Genomic DNA, 21520 nt, shown 5'->3' on the forward strand with positions numbered 1-21520 from the left:
TTTTGAAGCCGACTTGAAGGAGGTGACTTTGTCTTGGTCTTGGAGGGCTTTCTAAATTATTTTAAGGAATTGTATAAATATCAGTGTTGTTAAAATCGCGATAAAATCGCAATTTTTTCAAAAAATCGCGCTTTTTTCGGAAGACCGCATAAAACGCGCGTTTTATCCCAAAAAATCGCCGGATTTTTTTTTACGCTTTTTTCCGAAAAAATCGCGATTTTTCCCGAAAAAATCGCCGAGGGCGCGGGCAGCGGGCTTTTAATAAGAAAAAATGAAATTTTTTAAGCCATTTCTGACTGTCGCCGCGCGGAGGAGGAGGAGAAGAGCTGAAGGAGAAGAGCTAAAGGGTTTGGGTCGACTTTGGGAGCGAATCCAAGTGTTTTTAGGAGAAATCCAAGACAAGATCACCAATTTGTCCATAAAAACGGTATGTAGATTAATTTTTTTTTGTTTTGCTTCTTTAAAAACTTTGTTTTTCATTGTTTTTAAAGAATTTTTTGTAATTTTTCATTGATTTGGGATGGGTAATTTGTTATGACTATGAGAACCAATTTTTTATTTTTATTTTTTTCATTTTTTTTAAACATTGTTTATGTTTTTTGAATTTTCATTGTTTTTTGGCATTTGCCATTGGCATTTGGTTAGGTAACTTGGGTTTGGAAATTGGGATTTTGGAAATAATTAACTTGTAATTTTGTAAATGCTAAATTGTAATTTGTATTATGTAATCCTAAATTCCTATTTCCTAATCCTTATTTTTCCATAGGTTTGCAAATTCAAAATTCAAAAACAAACATGCCAAGGAAATTGGATCCTTTCTGGGAATATGGTGAACCTAAAGCTCCGAATGATAGACAAAACTTGAATTGCAAGTTGTGTGGAAAGGAGATAAGCGGGGGGGTGTACAGGTTGAAGTACCACCTTGCACAAATCCCTGGACGTGATGTGGGGCCCTGTATAAATACAAATCCTGAACTTATCCAAAGAGCCATGAGAGCATTGGGAGAATTAGAGCAAACTAGAGAGGCCAAAGAAGAACTCAAAAGGCAACTAAGAAGGTCAGCTGAAGGAAGTGGACCAAGTGGCACTGGTTCTACTGCAGCGTCAGTCAATCCGGTAGCTGCATCATCATTTTTTGTTCCTCGAACCACACCTGGTTCACAACCAACTATCGGTTCAATGCTAAAAAGAACTGAAAAAGAACAAGCTGATAGGTTGATGGCAAAATTTCTCCTCTGGAGTGATATTCCTTTCAGCATTGTAAGGAATAATCCATTTTTCCAACCTGCTGTTGATGCTATTGCCAGTGTTGGCCCGGGGTACAAAATCCCTTCTCTTCATGATTTCAGAGGCCGGATTCTTCAAGAGGAAAAGCGTGACTGCACCCAAAGATTGGAGGATTTTAGGGCATCATGGGCACAAACAGGATGCACTGTTATGTCAGATGGTTGGACTGGACCAAAAGGGGAGAACCCTTATAAACTTCTTGGTTAGTTGTCCCAAGGGGACTATGTTTATCAAATCTATTGATGCAACTCATCAAATCAAAGATGCAAGAACTTTATGTGATTTGCTGGATGTGTTTATTTTGGAGGTGGGTGCAGAAAATGTTGTCCAAGTCATAACGGACAATGCTGCAAATTATGTTGCTGCTGGTAGAATGCTTATGGATAGGCATCCTACTTTATTTTGGACACCTTGTGCTGCCCATTGTATTGATTTGATGTTAGAGGACATAGGGAAAATTCCCTTTGTCAAAGATATTGTTGACTCATCAAAAAGCATCACAAAATTTATATATAATCATACATCTGTGCTTAGCTTGATGAGAAGATTCACCAACAACAAAGAGTTGGTGCGCCCCGCCATTACACGGTTTGCGACGAGTTTCATATCTCTTCAATCCCTTTTGAATTCTATGTGGGATTTGAAGAGAATGTTTCTTTCAGAGGAGTGGTGTGCTTCGTCAATGAGCCGCAAACCAGAAGGAGAGGCGGTATGCAGACTAGTTTCATACCAGGAAGACTTCTGGGCGGGAGTGCAGGAGGTGTGCGCCGTTATTGAACCTTTGGTAAAGGTTTTTCGGTTGGTTGATGGTGAGAAGCCCGCAATGGGCTATTTGTATGAAGCCATGGATAGGGCCAAAGAAGCCATTCGGTCCTACTATGATGATAAGGGAGATGATGGGTTTCAGAAACAACTCCTTCTATGGGAAGTGATTGATGAGCGATGGAACAACACACTCCATCGTCCCATTCATGCTGCTAGGCTTTTCCTGAACCCTGCATTTTCTTATGCATGTGGGTTTGATTTTGATGCTGAGGTCGTGGAAGGATTATTAACCTGTGTCCAGAAGATGGTGAGATCTCCAGAACAACGTATAGAGATCTCTAGACAAATTGAGACATATAAGATGTCAAGTGGCACATTTGGCTTTGAGATGGCTATCACTGATAGGACGATTAAAATGCCAAGTATTTTTTAGTTTGTACTTTGTAACTTTGTTTCAAATTTCATTGTCTCTTCAAATTCCATTTTTTTCTTATGTTTATTTAAAATTTTATTTGTAATTTTGTTGTAGACGCATGGTGGAAGATGTATGGTGGCAGAGTACCCCTTTTGCAAAAGCTTGCCGTACGCATCCTCAGCCAAACATGCAGCTCCTCAGGATGTGAGCGCAATTGGAGTGTATTTGAAAAAATACACAACAAGAAGCGCAATAGGTTAACACTTAAACATTTAAAATATTGCAAATTTCCAAATAAATTTTTGAATTCATTAAAGTTTTAAACAATATTTTTTTTATAATATTAATTATTAATTATTATTTCATGAACTTTGTACAGGTTGGAGTCCCATAGACTTAATGACATGGTCTATGTCTACTACAATCTTCGATTGTGGGTGAGACAACTAGAGAGGACACCTGATACGGAAGCCATCTCATTGGATGGGATTGACACCACTGCTGAATGGAGGGTTGAGACCGAGAGGCCTCTCATGGATCCCACTGATGATTGGTTAGTGCAGGATGAGGGGGAGGAGGAGGAGCAGGAGGAGCAGGAGCAGGAGCAGGAGGAGGAGCAGGTGGAGGAGGAGGAGCAGGAGGAGGAGGTGACACTGCCTACCCGGGCTACCACTACCACCAGTAGAGGACGTGGTCTCCGTCTACCTCAGCCTCCTGTAGCTGCTACTACTAGTTCTTCAGCTTCTAGAGCACGTCAGACTCCACTGCCATTTCCACCAGCACAGGCACCAGCTTCTACATCTAGAGGGAAAGAGAAAGTTGTGCCATTTTCTCGCAAGAGGGGCAGAGGAAATCAATAGGATTAGACTTTCATTTTATTGTATATGACATTATGACATGATGAGATACATTATCATATTTTTTGTTGATATTTTGAGGCTGAGTTGGGACTCAGGACTTACTATTCAGGACATGATTCAATGTTATGTGTGATTTTAGCGCTAGAAATGATATTAAACATCTTATATATTAGTTTTTTTATCATATTTATGTGTCAATGTATTTATTTTATGTTGTAGATGGTTTAGATATTAAAAAAATTGAAAAAAAATGAAAAAAAATGAATATTTTTGTGCCAAACGCTTTTTTCCCGCTTTTGCCGATTTTTTCCGCTTTATTCCCGACGCCGATTTAATCCCGATCGCGCTTTTAACAACATTGATAAATATATAACATGCCCAAGAAGGGTCCTTCATACATGACATAGACTTAAATTGACTTTTATGACTAGATGACAAATTCTAAAGGCTCACAATAGGAGCCATCACTAAAATAAAATTCCTTGCTATTGAAACCCATGAGACAAGCATTACAATAACAATTTTATTTTTCTTCTTTTCATCAATTACATAAAATCACAATTACACATGTCATTATGAAGACTGAACCTAGTTACACTTTTCAACTCTCCCTCTTAACTAGGGTGGTATTCATAATGGTACTTGGTTATTCTCAATCTGAAGAATTTCTCATAAGAAGAGTCGGATTGGTAACCCATTTGTTTAGCATCATCTCAACCAACATTGTCACATAACAAGGCCTTGACTGACAACTCTATCTCTCCATGAGATCTGAGCACAATGCCGACGAGACCAATGATGTATAGACACCCTCATCATTGTCTCTCTTGGTGTTAAGTTTTCATAGGGCTACATTGTTCTTTTCTTTGATAATTGCATTTCTTCATTAACACATTAAGTTCACCCCATAACAGTGTTGCGGGGGAGCGCCCCCCCCCCCCTTCGAACCCGCTCCCGAAGCGCGCTCCGGGCGGGAGCGGCTCGGGAGCGGGTCGGGAGCGCGCTCCCAAAATCGCTCCCGGACGGGAGCGATTTTCGGGAGCGCGCTCCCTTAAAAAAATTTACGCTCCCTGCTCTGATAGGGAGCGTTTCAGGGAGCGATCGCTCCCGAGCTCCCGGAGCGTTTTTTAATGCCCGGGAGCGATCGCTCCCCGATCGCTCCCTAATCGCTCCCGGGCATTAAAAAACGCTCCGGGAGCGATTTTTAACCGGCCGGGAGCGGTTCGGCGGAAAAAAATTCCGCCGGACCCGAAAAATTAAAAAAATTTAGCTAATTTTTTTTGTTTTATAAGCCCAATGGGCCAAAAACTTGTCATTACAACTTTGTTGAGCAAGTGATTGAGAGCTTGAGCAAGAGATTGAGAGCTGGAGCAAGAGCTGAGGAGCAAGGAGCCAGAGCTGAGGAGCGAGGAGCAAGTGCCAAGGAGCGAGGAGCAAGCTTGCAGAGGTATGTAACTTAATCATTTAGTTAGTTTAGCTGGTTAGGTAGTTAATTTGGTTAGTTTCATTTACCTGTTTGAGTTTAAAGATCATTAATTTAAATTAAATTAATAAATTAAATGAATTAATCCCAATAAACTAAATTAATTTGCAGATTCAAGACTCAAACCCTACAAACATCAAACACGATGGACCTGAGCATTTTTATTGGCATTTTCCTCTTCCTGGTCCCCTTTCTGGTTATTATGGTGGTGGAGAGTAGGAAACGGAGGGGGCCTGACCCTGAAGAGGTGGATGAAGAAGCCGGAGGAAGTCAAATAGGTGAAAACCCCAGTGAGGAGGATGTGGAGGGTGAACATGAGGGTGAAAAAACTAAACAAGACCAAACTCCATTGTGGAAATATGTTCAGAGGCCTGAAACAGGGAGAGGGGGTGGAACCACTAAATTTCATTGCCCCCATTGCAACACTGATTTCACAGGCTCATACACCCGTTTGAGAAGACACCTTTGCGGGAAAAGGGCATGGGATGGAGAGAAACAAATAGGAATCAGAACTTGCAACGGGGTGTCAACAGTTGATAGAGCCAAATACATAAAGGAAGAGGAGGACGCCCAATACAAAGCAAAAAGATCAAGGGGTTTCTTTGAACCAAGCTCACAAAGAACTCCTTCAGCATCCTCCCAAGGCAGTGGATATGGACATGGAGGCTCAGGGTCATCATCTTTACGCCGTAGAAGCATATCAGATTTCCTTGATGAGGGGTGTAGGAATGATGTGGATTCAAAAATTTACAGGTTCCTCTATGCAAATGGGATACCATTCAATGTTCTACGCTCACCTTATTGGCACGAAATGGTTTCTGCCATAAATGATGCCCCTAAAGGATACAAGAGCCCTGGGTATGACAAGGCAAGAACAGTTGGCCTTGATCATGAAAAAGCAAAAATATCACATTCTTTGAATAAAATGACAAGTTCTTGGACTGACAATGGGGTGTCCATTGTATCTGATGGATGGACAAATGTAAAAGGCAAGCCATTGATAAGTGTTCTTGCTGTGTCCCGAAGTGGTCCCATTTTTCTAGCTGCACATGATTACTCAGACAAGTTCAAGACCGCTATCAACATTGCAGAAGCATTGCTTGAAACAATTGAGCGTATTGGCCCATACAATGTCATCCAAGTCATCACTGATAATGCTCCTAATTGTAAGGCAGCGGGAGCAATTATTGAGGATAGATACCCGAACATATTTTGGTCTGGATGTTTGGTTCACACATTGAACCTTCTGTTGCATGATATTGTCAAAAACAAAAATGAACAATACCAATGGATTGGGGATTTGTACAAGAGAGGAAAAAAAATGATAAAATTTATTACAAATCATAGCAATACCCATGGCCTTTTCCGCAGTCACTCGAGATTGGAGTTGCTGAAGATTGCGAGGACTAGATTTGGTAGCTATTACCTCACCTTCAGGCGCCTTTTGAAGGTAAGAGAGGGTTTAGCTAGCATGGTATCAAGTCCAAATTGGCAGGTGTTAAAGGAAAGGGCTACAAATGTAGCTGACATTGCAGGTTTTGATACGGTGGAGGAGGCCGCTCTTGATGGGCAGTTTTGGACAGCTGTGAGACAGGTATTGGATTTCACCAAGCCAATTTATAACATGATTCGGTTTGCAGATACAGACAAACCGGTGATTGGCGAGGTGTATGAGCAAATGGATACCATGTTGGGGGAAATAAAAGACATTGTTAATAACAGAGATCCCGACTTGTACAATCTGATTCACGATTGTGTGTGTGAACGGTGGAAAAAGCTTAACCTTCCACTACATTGCTTGGCGTATATCCTTACGCCAAAATACTACTCAGATTCTTGGTTGGGCAAACCTGCAGCAGGGGGTGGTGTTAGGACCAAACCCCATTTAGATCGAGAGGTAACTAAAGGATATCTGGATGCATTAGAAAAGTTGGTGCCTGACAGGGAGGAATGTGCAGCTGTGCGCCTTGAAATAGGCAGATACTTCACTGGCAGTGGTTTGTATGGTAACTTCCATGCAATGGACGACAAAGATAAATTTGATTCTCTCACATGGTGGGAAACATATGGCGGCGACGGACTTTTGCGAAAATTGGCATTGAAAGTTCTTGCACAGGTTGTAAATTCTTCTTCTGCAGAGAGGTGTTGGAGCACCTACAGTTATATACATAATGTGAAAAGAAACAGGCTCAACGAAAACCGAGCAGAAAGCTTGGTTTATGTGCACTACAATTTGAGGTTGTTGAGCCATTACTGTGATCGGGCCAATGAAGATCCCACATATAAAATTTGGGACAGTCACCCTGAGGACGACAATTTAGAGGATGGCATTGTACATATGGAAGAACTAGAAGATGAGCTTGTACGGGATGAAGCTGAAGCAGCTGCAGCAGCCATGCCACCTCCACCTCCACCATCCAGTAGCAGTTCTCGGGGCCCGAGTCTTGTTCCATTGCTGTCGCCACCTCCATCGACACCCTCGCGTGGAGGCTCTAGTTCTGGTCGTCGGTCTGGGAGGGAGACTCCTAGAAGACCGCCAAGACCTACTTATACTCCTGGAGACTCTCGTGGCAAGGGCCACTTGTAGATTTACAGTTTACTTGTCTTTTTTAGTTTCTATTAGACTTGTCACTTTAGTTTTCATAACTGTTCAGTGTTGAGTTTTGAGTCCTTGACTCTTGACTCTTGACTCTTTCATATCATTATGACATTATGATATTTTTTGTAAACATTATATCACTGTGACAATGAAAATTTGAAGTTTGAAGTTGGGCCTTGGCAATTATAACTCATTGGTAATGATTGTGAATTATGAATATGATGCTTTGTGAAAGACTAAAGTTGTTTCATTTCATCTCATTATTCATGTTTCATTTTATAAATTTTTAACATTTCATATCATGTTAACAGTTAGAAGTTAGGACTTAGAAATATCTTCGATATTACTTCTTGTAATGGTTAAACTTGGCTTACAAGTACAACTTGTTACTTTGGTGATCAATGATGATAAATGTTATTGAATTGAATGTTATTTTAATTTATTATTTTACTAAGGTTGATGACGATTATAATTTCTAGATGATTGATGTGATATGGTTCAATGATCAATTTATGTTTTTTTATGTTTTTTATGTCTATTTCATCATTCTACATGTTTTTGTTGACATATATGTATCAAAAATTAAAAAATATAAAAAATATATATATTTTTAAAAAATCGCTCCGGGATTCGCTCCCAAACCGGGAGCTTCTGAAAATGGTCGCTCCCGCTCCCGCTTCCGCTCCCGCTCCCCGCTCCCGCTCCCGCTCCCAAGTAACACTGCCCCATAACATTATAACATTATTCAAATTTACATCATTATTCATCAACATATGGAACTATATAGAAAGAACAATATCATCATCATCAATGCAGCGAAACATAAAGGTACAATAGAAGAAAAACATGCACACATAGAAACACCAGGATTGGTCGGAGACCAGGGCAAAACCCACTATGGGGAAAACCCTTGTAAATTCTTCTTCTTCTTAGATCGTCATCAAATGATTTAGAAAAAGAGAGTACAATGATCCATATCTTCATCAATGCAACAAAACAACTAGAACATCCATAACATGACCTTAAACATGCTTATACTCAAAGACCCTGATTTTGAGGATTGTAATGCATTGTCACTGACTATAGTCAATTGTTGAATATGGTTGTCACTAAGCAGAATCTTCGGAATACTAATACTTCATCTTTTGGTCCTGGACGCATGCAAAGATACTGTGTGCGAGCGTCTAAGGCAGATCTGGATGCTCTCTGGAGAACTGAATGAGTGCGTCTAGGATAGACTTGGATGCTCCCAAGAGAATTGTATGCAGGCGTTCGGAGTCCAACGATAGTGCGGAAACCCTAACCTCTTGGACGCTCCCTTAGACACCCTGTGCAAGCATCCGAGATTGATTTGGACGCTCCCTGGAGAACTGGATGCGAGCGTCTGAGACTGATCTAGACTGCGGAAGCCCTAGCCTCCCGGATGCTCCCTTAGACACTGAGTGTGAGCGTCCGAGTCTTCCTAGATGCTCTTAGGACCATACTGTGCCAGCGTCCAGGGACGAAAATCCTTAGTTACATGTGTGCATCCGAGGCTCAGAATCCCTAGACACGTGCGAGCTTCGACCCTATAGTTTCGTACCTTTTGCGTGAGCTTTCCTCCATCAAACCTGTGCGAACCAAACAATAGAAGAGAGAAGAGAGTGCTTGATGATTGTGTCCAAATGAGCTTGAGGTCTCTTCTATTTATAGGCTTTCATGAGGTTCCACTTAATGTTGAGGTTGACCTGTCCAATTGAACATGTGCTTAGGGCCGACCTAACCCAATATACATGAGTAAATAAATAAATTCAAAAACCAACTTTTGCTTGTCCAAATAAGGTGATCTTTAGGTCGATTTTGGTCCTCTCGAAAATAGGAATCTATTGCAATTATTATCTTCATCATATGAGCTGTCCAAAGTGGAATTTGACCACAATTGCATAATTTTAACACTCCCTCTCAACTAGGGAGAATTCCACCTGCCAATATCTATCCATCGATCAATATGCCATTCTGGTATCTTCAAGTGTCATCACGTATCATCACTGATCATCTCTATCATGTAGTCGTCATGCCATGACCATCTCAAGTGTCTCATCATCACAAATCATTAATGTACATCTCGATCTATCCCTTGCTTATTCCTGCTTATCTCTTGATTGTTTCTGCTCGTATGTTGAACATTCTCGAATCTAGAAGAAGAAGAATTTGTTACCGGAGGGGAGCTTAAGCTACCACCCTCTATCCATCAGGCTACTACCTGGAATATCATCATCAATCATCATCGGAGAGCATATCATCAAGGAGCACATCTCAACCTATAACCACATCAGGGAGCACATCTCGACCCAGAATCTCATGGGGGAGCTATACATCTACAACCCCATATCAAGCAATAGGATATCCAAACACATAGGGGAGTACATCTCGACCTTGGGATCACATCAGGGAGCTCAATCTCAACCCAAAACCGCATAGGGTTATCTCAACCCATCCTATTGCCTATTGATCTTCCCATCGATGACCTTGAATAGTCATGTGGTAGAACACTTGCATCATAATCGACTTGGGTTGTACACCCTAAGTACACTCTCAACTCGTTGGCCAAATGAGTTGTATTCCCGACAAGCCCTGCTTGTGGGTATGATGCCAATTGGGGTATACTCTACAAAGACCAGACAGGGGAGCAACATTCTCCGACCCTATGAATATAGGGGAGCAACATCTCCAACCATATGGGTAACAGATAGGGGTCATACCCTATTGTCTAGAGTTCCCTCAACCCCAGGAGCCCTCTATCTCAATTCCTCACCCTAGGAGCTCAGACAGGGAGGAAGAGTTGGCTCAATGTCCTCAATTAGCGCTGCTCTCATCATACTCAAATCTGGTATTTGCTTGTCTCAATAGCAGTTGTTTTCTATTCATACATGACATCAAATCAAATATCATGTTAGATCATAAATAATCATATAAATCACAAAAGGATACCATAATCATCCTCCCTCTCAAGGAGGTGTCAATCACAAGCCTAAGCTTGTCTCGAACAATTGCGCTATCTCGATATATGGAAGTGTTTTAGTTCCAACTATATATATGGGATCCTTTGTCATCACATTGATTCCATGTCATTTCATATCCTAATCAGACGGATCTCTAAGGAGCTTCTACGTCCTGCCTCATAGCTAGTCATGCTAGCAACATCATACTCAATCTCAGTCGAGTGTAAAGTTATGGACCTTTAATCAATAATATCATGGCAGATCTCATAGAAAGGAAGCACTCATATGTGCTCATCAATAATCTCTATCAACAACAATACATCCATGCAATCACATATCACAAGAGAAATATCTCAGACTAAAAAATAGAACATCTTATGCAAACATTTCAAAGGATGTTCGGTGGCAACTCTATGTGAATGAAGCAGGTCAATCATGAATTTATTCAGGTTCTATGTAGATCATATATATGGGCGGATGTTCAAAAACGGAACATCAACGCTTTAATAGACCGTCGGTTGGCAAGTCAAGTTTAACATCTTGTAATTCAATCGGAGTATCCAAGGATTTGCATTTCCATTATTCAAAAGCATTTTTCAACAACTTTGTAATATAAAATTTCTTTCCCAAATTTCAGAAGTCGATTCATCATACCATGATACATCATTTCGAGCTTCAGAAGCCATCTCCCTCTTACTTAGATCATCATAGGCTCATCACCTGTCAAGAGTAGACCATCAGTATATAAAACCAAAACCATAATCAAAATCAAAGCCATACCTTGGAACTCATCATCCTGACTTCATCAGATAACTGTCAAATATGGACATATCTAGATTGGGGAGCTTGCTTCATGCAATGCTCTCTGCAAGCATAATGCCTTACTAAGCCAACATAATCAGCCTTACATAAATCAATGTTGTACCAACAAAGTCAGCTCATCAAAGTTTAGAAGTCAAAGCAAAATTATTATCAGTCATCAATATCACAGTATCAATTCTTTCAACTAGGTGACAAGTAGAGCTCATATCAAGTCTTGACTTCATTTATTATTATGCCAACAAGTCTGTCATCTATCATGCAATACCAATCCAAACTTCATCAAGTCATTCTCATAATCATAATACAAGTCATTTCTATCACTAGGTGCAAATGCATACATCAAGGATAAGTCATGCAGGTTCCATCTTGTTAATTTTAGGTATGTTCTATGCTGACAGAAAATTTACTTTAATTTTCCATATTAGCTCAATATCAATTCCAGATTAGCAATCACATTTAGCATGATAGTAAAATGCAGATAGAACATAAACATAAATTGCAGAAAACAAGCCAAGACAAGAGGACACAAGATGTGGTGCCAGCCAGGGACAAACCCCAGTGTGGGGAAACCCTTGATCAATTCTTCTTATGTTCTTCAATAGTTCAGCAGAGAGAGAGAGATAATACATGTACATCAGAAGTCAACATTTTGACTTGTCAAAATAAGAGCAGAGATCTTCATCGTGAAGATAACATAATGAGGTAGCTAATCTGATCTCAGGTGAAGGCATACTGCTTCAACTGATCTTCCAAGGTGACTCCATCACCATGTTGCACTCATCATTGTGCTGCACCTCATCATCATGCTGCACCTGACACTGTGCTGCACCTCATCATCATGCTGCACCTGACACTGTGCTGCATCCAATCACTGAGCTGCTCTCATCACTATGCTGCTCCCATCACTGAGCAGTACCTCATCATCATGTTGTGCCCATCATCAACAAGCTGCTGCAATGCATCGTGCTGCTGCTATACATCCATGCCCATCATCATCATGTTGTACCATTGTGCTGCACCAGACTGCATCTATTGTGCTGCACCATATATCACCATAGTGCTGCAACATGTATACTGTAATACATCATCATCATGCTCTTGCTGCAAATGCATACCAGCCTTAGCTGCTTGCTATGGCTTGCAGCCTAGCAGAGCAGCTAGGCTATAGTTAGCAGCTTAGCCCACAATGACAGCTGCTCCCAACTGTACCTCATCCAAGCTTAGGACAACAGTTAGGCTTCTTTCATATTTAGGCAGCGGAGAGCTTCTCTAGGACAACAACCAACAATTGCTTATGACAGTCCTCTAACAATCCTCCTTAACTACCTCTAAATGTCTTCTAACAGTCCTCCTTAACTGCAGATTGAGGCCTCTAATGACAGCGTCCTAATGCACATTTACATGCTGCTGTTTGGAGCCACCTTGAGCTGCCTATAGCACCCTCCTTAACTGCGGCTTAGTTCCCTCCATGGACTGTGTATTGACTGCGTCTAGGGCACCAGCTTGTGACACATAAGACTGCGGTTAGGGCATGCTTGAACCGTCTTCCTTTTGACTGCGTCTAGGGGTAGTTAAGGGCTCCTCTGCCCAGCGTGAAAGGATCCTACATCATGCTGCATAGAACCTTCATTTTAGGGCAACATAGAGGCTTCTAGTGATTGCAGTTAGGTGACATCTCCTTGTTGCGTGGATAGGTCTCCTCTGCTGCATAAACTCCCTTTAGACCTACGGCTAGGGCATAACATGATCCTCATATCTCAGCGTCTAGAAGTCTTTACTTAGGATCACTTCCTTGCTGTGATATCACCTTCTTCCCTGACTGCGTTAGGGCTTCTGCCTTCATGACTGCGTGTTAGTTAGGGCATCATTAGGCCAGAAGTTAGGGCTTCTTCATACCAGTGTTTAGCCTTATCCATGATAGCATAGAGCCTTCTCCATTAGGGCAACGTTGTCTCTTAGGATCTCTCCTCCCACCAAAACCCACAGACAAGTAGAGAGGAAGAGATCACAAGAAGAGTGTGTGTCCAAATGACTAGCAAGCCACCTCTTTTTGTACTAAAACGTTGAGCACAAGTGGGGGCAATTTCGTTGCTGGCCGACTTTGACGAATTGTCCCATAACACAAATAAATTCATATCTCCATGAATACTTATCGGAATTGGATGATCTTTAGATCAATCCTACACCTCTCAACGAGAGGAATCCAAGAAAAATGTCAGCTGCCATGAATAAGTATACCCACATAGAGTTTGGCCCTAGTTGCCAATTTTAACACATCTTCATACTGAATCACAACTATCAATACTTCAACTATTGTGCTAGGAACAAGGAGGCCAATACAAAACTATTTTTTTGAATACTCACATAAGTCATTACTATGCCCACATAGCATTGATATCAGGGCAAATTAACAATTGTCAAATCAAATCATTAGTCATCAGGTCAAGTCCAAATTTGCTATCGTAGAGAGATCTATAGTCCAAAACATATCTCAATCATCAATTCAAAGTTCTAAGTCATTGTCAAGCATCATGTCAAAGCTCCAAACACAACTCATCTATATCAATCAACCAAATCATGCCAAACTCTTGTAGCACAAACCTCAAACATAATGACATATCTATATGTATGTCTTGGTCACCTGCAAACACAAGTTCAGTCTTCATGTTCATATTATGGAAAACATTCAAGCTTTTCCTATTTTCAGATCTTACTATTATCTGCAACACATCTGTAGTACTGACATCTTCCAGGTGAACATCTGATTTTATGCACAATACTTCATTTTTCTGTGATCAGCAATTTAACCCAACAACTTCAGAAATCAGTTTACAGTGGCAGAATATGTCAGAGACACCTTGATTCAGAGTTCAGACAGCTTCAAAAAACTTCGGATGATGGTCAACTGTAGTCAAACCCTTGGACGCTCCCTTCAAGTTAGCATGAGAGTGTCTTTAGCTTCCTAGACGCTACCTTGGCCTTAGCATGCGTGCGTCTAGGGAAGAAATCTCCTAGTTCTATGTCTGCGTCTGGAACATAAACCCTAATTTTGTGCGAGATTCAGATCTGTGACTTACTGCAGTTCAATAATGTCAGATGCACATAGATCATACTTCAACAATACATAATACAAATAGTAATGTGAGTAAGAATCTTGAGAAGAGATTCTCCCTCTGACTGAGAATCTACTTCATTCATCTTCATTCATGTCATCAACCTGTCTCTACTAGAGTCATGCAACAACAGATCTGTTAGATCATAAACATATATCTATCATGGCTATCAACATCATGGCATCAATCTTTTATCAAGGGTTAGACTTGAAAGATTAGGGAAACAGACAGATGTGAGATCACATCTCAAAGATAATAACACTTTCTATCAAGACAATCCATCAAGTTAGGGCATTCAGATTTACCATATGCCATCAAGACATGACCACAAGTAGTAAGAGATCTAGAATATCAATCTCATAGTTATACCTCTAACATCAAGGTTACCATGCTTATCATGATCAATAGGATCAAGTTAGGTCATTCAATAAAACTTTATCAAAACAACAAGAGTGTCAATCTCTCTTTCCATTAGCTTTCATCATGCTTATCACAAGCATTATCAATAATATCATGTAAATGAGCTAACCTTCTATGTGAAATTCATCACGTCTTATCAAGAGTATCATCTACTAGAGTCAAGGTGCTAGCCTTCTTTATAGGATCAAGATATCCAACAGATAGATGTTAGCCAAACATCAAGTATATCAATGTATCAACATTAGATATCCTCATAGAATTCAATAAGATCAAAATGTTCAACACCAGGTGCATCATTTCATCATAGGAAACATAGATCCAAGTCGCTTTCATATGCATGTATGAGCCATTAAAGAAAGATACGTGAGCCATCAATTGTACTATTGAAATACAAAATATCATGCATTACCTGTGCACCTTTTTATTAGACATAGACAACTTGTAGCACTTTGTCGTTTTTTCCTATAGTGCCTCTTAATCTTTTCCAGCTCTAGCCATCCTTCCTGCATTTCAAATGATCCTCGGGAAGGATCCACTCATCGCATCCCAACTAGGAGGTTAGAAACATCCATATGCTCAAATACATATGCAAGATGTATAAACAATAAACATAATAATCAGGTCCATATGTCTAAACAAAAGTAAGAGGCATAATAAGTCAAGAAATACTTATCTTCAATGAGAGGTGATCCTCTCCCTCTAGATCCAACCATCACTATCCATAGTCCACATAACATTGTTACCTTTAATCAACCAACCAGGCCTACTAGGGATTATCTTATCCAGGGCTTCATCAAATCTTTCACAAGTGCTTGAGCCTCCTCACATTGACCATGCTAAATCTCATGTCTTTTTCATTAACCAGGGTTTTCTTTCCAACCCTAACCTCATAGAATCCATCAAACCCTAGTAATTAAGTTGCCTAGGTTTTTCTTCAAACCCTAGAATTCTTTTAGGTCTCCACCATTCTCTTCTTGCTTCCATCAATGGTGTCATCATCGGGGTGATCTCCATGGCTTTTCTTCAGCCCAACTCTGATACCATGTTAATTTTTCATAGGGCTACATTGTTCTTTGCTTTGATAATTGCATTTCTTCATTAACACATTAAGTTCACCCCATAACATTATAACATTATTCAAATTTACATCATTATTCATCAACATATGCAACTATATAGAAAGAACAATATCATCATTATCAATGCAATGGAACATGAAGGAACAATAGAAGAAAAACATGCACACAAAGGGACACCAAGATTGGTTGGAGACCAGGGCAAAACCCACTATGGGGAAACCCTTGTAAATACTTCTTCTTGGATCATCATCAAATGATTAAGCAAAAGAGAGTACAATGATCCATATCTTCATCAATGCAACAAAACAACTAGAACATCCATAACATGACCTTAAACATGCTTATACTCAAAGACCCTGATTCTGAGGACTGTAATGCACTGTCACTGACTGTAGTCAATTGTTGAATATGGCTGTCACTGAGCGGAATCTTCAGAATACTGATACTTCATCTTTTGGTCCTAGACACATGCAAAGATACTGTGTGCGAGCGTCTAAGGCAGATCTGGATGCTCTCTGGAGAACTGGATGAGTGCGTCTGGGATAGATATGGACGCTCCCAAGAGAACTGTATGTGGGTGTCCGGAGTCCAAAAGTACTGGGGAAACCCTAGCCTCTTGGATACTCCCTTAGACAACCTGTGAAAGCGTACGAGACTGATTTGGATGCTCCTTGGAGAACGAGATGCGAGCGTTTGAGATTGATCTGGATTGTGGAAGCCCTAGCCTCTCGGACGCTCCCTTAGACACTGTGTGCGAGCGTCCGAGACTTCTTGGACGCTCTCAGGACCATACTGTGCTAGCATCCAGGGACGAAAATCCTTAGTTACGAGCGTGCATCCAAGGCTCAGAAACCCTAGACACATGCGAGCTTCGACCCTGTAGTTTTAGACCCTTTGCGCGAGCTTTCCTCCATTAGACTTGTGCGAACCAAACAATAGAAGAGAGAAGAGAGTGCTTGATGATTGTGTCCAAATGAGCTTGAGGTCTCTTCTATTTATAGGCTTTCATGAGGGTCCACTTGATGTTGAGGCTGACCTGTCCAATTGTACATGTGCTTAGGGCCGACCTAATCCAATATACATGAGTAAATAAATAAATTCAAAAACCAACTTCTGCTTGTCCAAATAAGGTGATCTTTAGGTTGATTTTGGTCCTCTTGAAAAGAGGAATCTATTGCAATTATTATCTTCATCATATGAGCTGTCCAAAGTGGAATTTGACTGTAGTTGCATAATTTTATGTCATGTCCCCATTTTTATTCTTCTTCATTGTACAACCAGGATGGATTTCCACAACAGGGGATGGCCAGGTCAGCGAAGCAGGTTATGTCATCAGGGGTCATGAGGAACTTTTGAGGATTTTCTATTAGGTCCCGTGGCATACCCTTGGTATATTCCATCATGCACACAATTTGTCTTTCGTTCTAACGCATTTCGACAACTTTCAGAAAATTGAGTTATTAGTGGGCTTGACTCAATTAATTACGCTTAAGGTGGCATTTTGGGAGGAATATGTGCCAGAACACCTTAGTTTAATAGCTCGTTGGAACCGGGACGAGAAGATCTACATGATGGGATGGTTAGATGAGAGTTTCAGTGATCTGGGGAGATAGGATGGCCAATTTACCATTTTCCCACATTAAAAATAATATTTTAATTAAAATAAAAGAGGGGAAATTGCTCCATGATTAAAATAATAATAAAATGGGAGGTTCTAGAGGGATCCATCAAATCTATAAAAGAGGAGGAGGAGGCCATTGGAGGACATCTTGGAGTTGATATTGTTTCTTGTATGAGAGGTTGAGAAAGTGGTTTTCTACTCCATTGGTAGCCCTAGGATGAAAACCCTCGTGTGATTTAGAGAGATTGGGCGAGCACCCATCTCCCCTTGGTGGGTTCATTCAGAATCCACAAGTGTAGTGCTTGTTTTTTTGTTTCAGTTTGGAGACCGACGGGTCATTCCCAGCTATTGTATTGGCATCTATATATATATATATATATATATATATATATATAAAAGCTGAATTTTGGTTGCTGCATTTCTCATTGTTCCTCATGTTGTGATTTTTTAATGAGATTTTATGCAATTTGTGGGTTTATGGTTTCAACCAAATTTTTGGTGTTTTGGTTTCCATGGCAATTTCCTGTTAAGTGCTAGATAATTTGATTTGAAGGGTTTGTTCGAAATTTCCTTCATTTGGGACATTACAGTGGTATCAGAGCCTTGGTCTTGGCTCAACCTGAGGGTTTTGTTGCAAATAATCGTTAGAAGAAGATTGAAGGTTTCAGGGTGATTTGCAGTGACTCCGCAAAGTGTCAAATTTTGCTTATTTCGACAAATCTGGGAAAAAATTGTTTTGGCCATCCTACTTCATGAGTGTGCGACATATTGGCTATTGCAAGTGGCCCACATATATCCAGATTTGTCTTCTTTTTGCAAAGCGCCAAGGTTGTAAAAGTTGAATCATTATTTTAAAGAGTCGTGGATTTAAATGGAGTATTATTAGAGGGAATAAATTGTTACGGGACGAATTTCTTTAAAGGGTTTTATGAAGTTGTTGTGGCATATTATTGTATAGTGGGGCCGTGAAGATTTTTGTTTTGTTTTGAGAATCCTTGGACGTGTTAATTAAAGGCCAAACTTCACCAAATTTCACAGGGCGATTGTGAAGCCAAACTCGTGCCGTCCGAAGCCCTGTCTGCTGCGCAAAAGACTGAGCCGACAATGACAAAATTGGTTTTAGTCGTTTCTGTTCTAGAAGCTGCAAAACTATGAACATTATAGTAGAACAAAGGAGAGACACTTCTTCTTTCAACCGTCATTCATAACCAAGGAGGGGCCCATTCGTGGATGCGTTGTTGTAAGGTGGAGCCACATGGATTTTTGGTGGAGATCTGGTATCATTATGGAGCCAAATTTTCATTACTGGAAGGCCAGATATGTAGCTAAGGAACTTGTGGCCCAACGGTGATCGATGAAGTAATGAGACTTGATTGATTAATGAGTCATGCGACTAGTCTGAACGTTCGGCTCTAAGTCAATCAAAATAGGCTTGCGTAAATCCAAATACCATTCTTTAGCTAGTGATTGCAGGGGTGGGGGCCACGCTGACTGTATCGAGTCATGTCCCTTTGTTTGGCGGAGCAGAAGGGTGGTGGACCACTGCATGTGATCTGCCTGTGACTTTGTAGAAAATCCAAATTAGCGCGTATAGAGTCCGATTCAGTCTGGGTTGTGTCAAAGAGGCACTGTAATATTCCTAATTAGCCATGGCTAATTGGAATATTCGATTTTGCTTATTTTTGCCTTCTATAGTTATTTATGAATAAAAAAAAGTGAGGAAAAAGGGGACATGACTCACTTTTAGAATAAAAGTCACTTCCTAGTAGCACAACGTTGTGACTTAAAGGGGAGCCAAGGGGGCCAAAGGGGGACGCAGAGATGGAGCCCACGCAGACACTTGGAGAGACTACGCAGAAGGGAAGAAACACGTGGCATGAGAGGAATTACGCTAGAGAAGGTGGGCCTTGGGATTGAGAGAGGCAAAGGCTATAAAGGAGAGAGGAGCTTCTTCATTTTGGCATCCGATTATGTGCATTTGAGCTAGTCAGGAATATTCGATTTTGCTTATTTTTGCCTTCTATAGTTATTTATGAATAAAAAAAAGTGAGGAAAAAGGGGACATGACTCACTTTTAGAATAAAAGTCACTTCCTAGTAGCACAACGTTGTGACTTAAAGGGGAGCCAAGGGGGCCAAAGGGGGACGCAGAGATGGAGCCCACGCAGACACTTGGAGAGACTACGCAGAAGGGAAGAAACACGTGGCATGAGAGGAATTACGCTAGAGAAGGTGGGCCTTGGGATTGAGAGAGGCAAAGGCTATAAAGGAGAGAGGAGGTTCTTCATTTTGGCATCTGATTATGTGCATTTGAGCTAGTCACTTCGACTTAGAGCACGCTGGCTGTTTAGCTAGTCTGCAACACTTTTTAGTGCATCGAGTGTCTCCATTCGGAGATCTCACCCTTAGCCCCGGGGGACTTCGAGTGCCTGCTTGGGCAAGGTATTTCCATCAGTATTTTTGTAGTAGTTCCAGTAGCATTTTGGGCAGGAGGATTGAGCATCTTGGATGACTGCGCAACACTGAGAGGGATGACTCAATTCTTTCTGGTAGGAGTTTTGGATTGGGGTTTTGCAGGAGGATTTGTGCTGGGTGATTGAGCAGGGGACCAGCCCTTGCATATTGGAGGATTTTGGGCAGAGTTTCAGGCATAGTTCTGGAGGGATTTCTTCAGTGGCAGTGCATAGCATTGAGGGACTGCACAGATCCCCAAGGGAGTGATTTTCGGAGGTCGGCCATTTCAAAAAATCTTTCTGAGTTTTTCTGGGTTTCTTGAGTAGAGTCTGATTCCAGAGTTTCAGCCTTTTCTGAGGAGGGGAATAGCCCCAAACCTTCATTTGATTTTCAGCAGTAGCAGTAGCACGGCAGTTTCCAGCAGCTGGGACGTAGTTCAGAGAGGAGCCATCTTTTACTATTTTGAGTGTATTTCTTCACTTGCCTTGTGCAAGTTGAGGTGCCATCTTCCTGATCACCTCCTGTACTCATTCTTCTACTCAGTATAATAAAATGGCTTAGTATTTCTCGCTGCATTTCTTGAGTATCTATTTATATTTCATATATACATTATTGTTGTTGCACTACTGTTATTATATCTCTGTGATTTTCTCGGCTACTATACCACTTGTACGTTTTGCTAGTTGAGATTTTGCTGGGGTTTGAGGAATATTCCGGGTTAGGGATATTACAGTGGTATTAGAGCATAGATCTGGCTCAGCCTGTGGAGCTAGCAATCTATGACACCGGGGGAAAAGCCCTACATCTGTTACAGAGGTAGGAAATACAGAGACACTGGACGTAGGTTGGAGAACACCTACGGGGAGGGAGATTGTGTTCCTGTGGTGGACGCAGAACAGGAAGAGCTTGTGGTGGACGCAGAGCAGATGGCAGACGAGGACGGGAAGAGATTTGCGGATATGCTCCTCAAATCAGTGCAGGATCTGTCGAGGCAGATCGAGGTGATGGGGCAGAGATTCACAGCAGTAGAAGCTAGACAGCATGAGAGCCCACGGGTTTTCCAGGTTGGTGAGGGATCGAGTGCATCCCACCATTTGCCAGAGTAGCATGATACTACCCAACAGGTGGCCTCACATGCCCCTACACACTCTACCATGCCCACTTTCTTAGGAGTAGACACGGGGGCTGGAGCCCAGCAGGTGCCAGAGCCCGGTCATATGGGCGAGATTATTTTGCAAAGTACCAGGCCTATGGGCAAGAGTTTAGGGAGGCTCTCTCATTCAGAGATTTTGTTCAGCTCCAGCGGGATAGTAAACCCCGCAACCATCAAAGAGGGTATCGGCATTACCATGATGGTGACACCCACCGTGCAACGAGTAGATTCCACTTGCCTATGTTTGATGGTTCATCAAACAGTTCGGCAAAGTCGTGGGTGTAGAAGCTGGACATTTATCTCTAGCTTAACCAGATGTCGGAGACAGAGGCCATCAAGGTGGCAACATTGCATTTGGATGGTGAGGCTCAGGATTGGTGGTTTCATGGGATGGTTACACTCGGACACTCCATAGTGATGACATATGCCGAGTTCACCAGGAGATTGATGGAGCGATTTGATCGGAGGG

The 21520-nt window shown here is 41.3% G+C and overlaps 2 protein-coding genes across 5 annotated transcripts in view; both read left to right on the forward strand.

Moving 5' to 3' along the window:
- LOC149228263 (fanconi anemia group F protein (FANCF)) overlaps window positions 1-21520 on the forward strand; it is a 529519-nt gene that overhangs the window by 294746 nt on the left and 213253 nt on the right. The gene's annotated exons all lie outside the window — the stretch shown is intronic.
- LOC149228264 (uncharacterized) lies at window positions 2597-3480 on the forward strand. Its single transcript, XM_089375660.1, has 2 exons — window positions 2597-2723; window positions 2847-3480. Exon 2 carries the CDS (start codon window positions 2872-2874, stop codon window positions 3325-3327), a length of 456 nt encoding a protein of 151 aa, XP_089231786.1. The 5' UTR covers window positions 2597-2723; window positions 2847-2871; the 3' UTR covers window positions 3328-3480.

Source organism: Pinus tabuliformis, chromosome J, assembly GCF_031772625.1.
Source record: "Pinus tabuliformis cultivar Carrire ecotype Pingquan chromosome J, CPIR1, whole genome shotgun sequence".
Lineage (NCBI taxonomy): Eukaryota > Viridiplantae > Streptophyta > Pinopsida > Pinales > Pinaceae > Pinus > Pinus tabuliformis.

Bases quoted from the DNA above. Each gene is read 5' to 3' on its own strand.
- LOC149228264 (XM_089375660.1), top strand. From the start codon at position 2,872: ATGGTCTATGTCTACTACAATCTTCGATTGTGGGTGAGACAACTAGAG.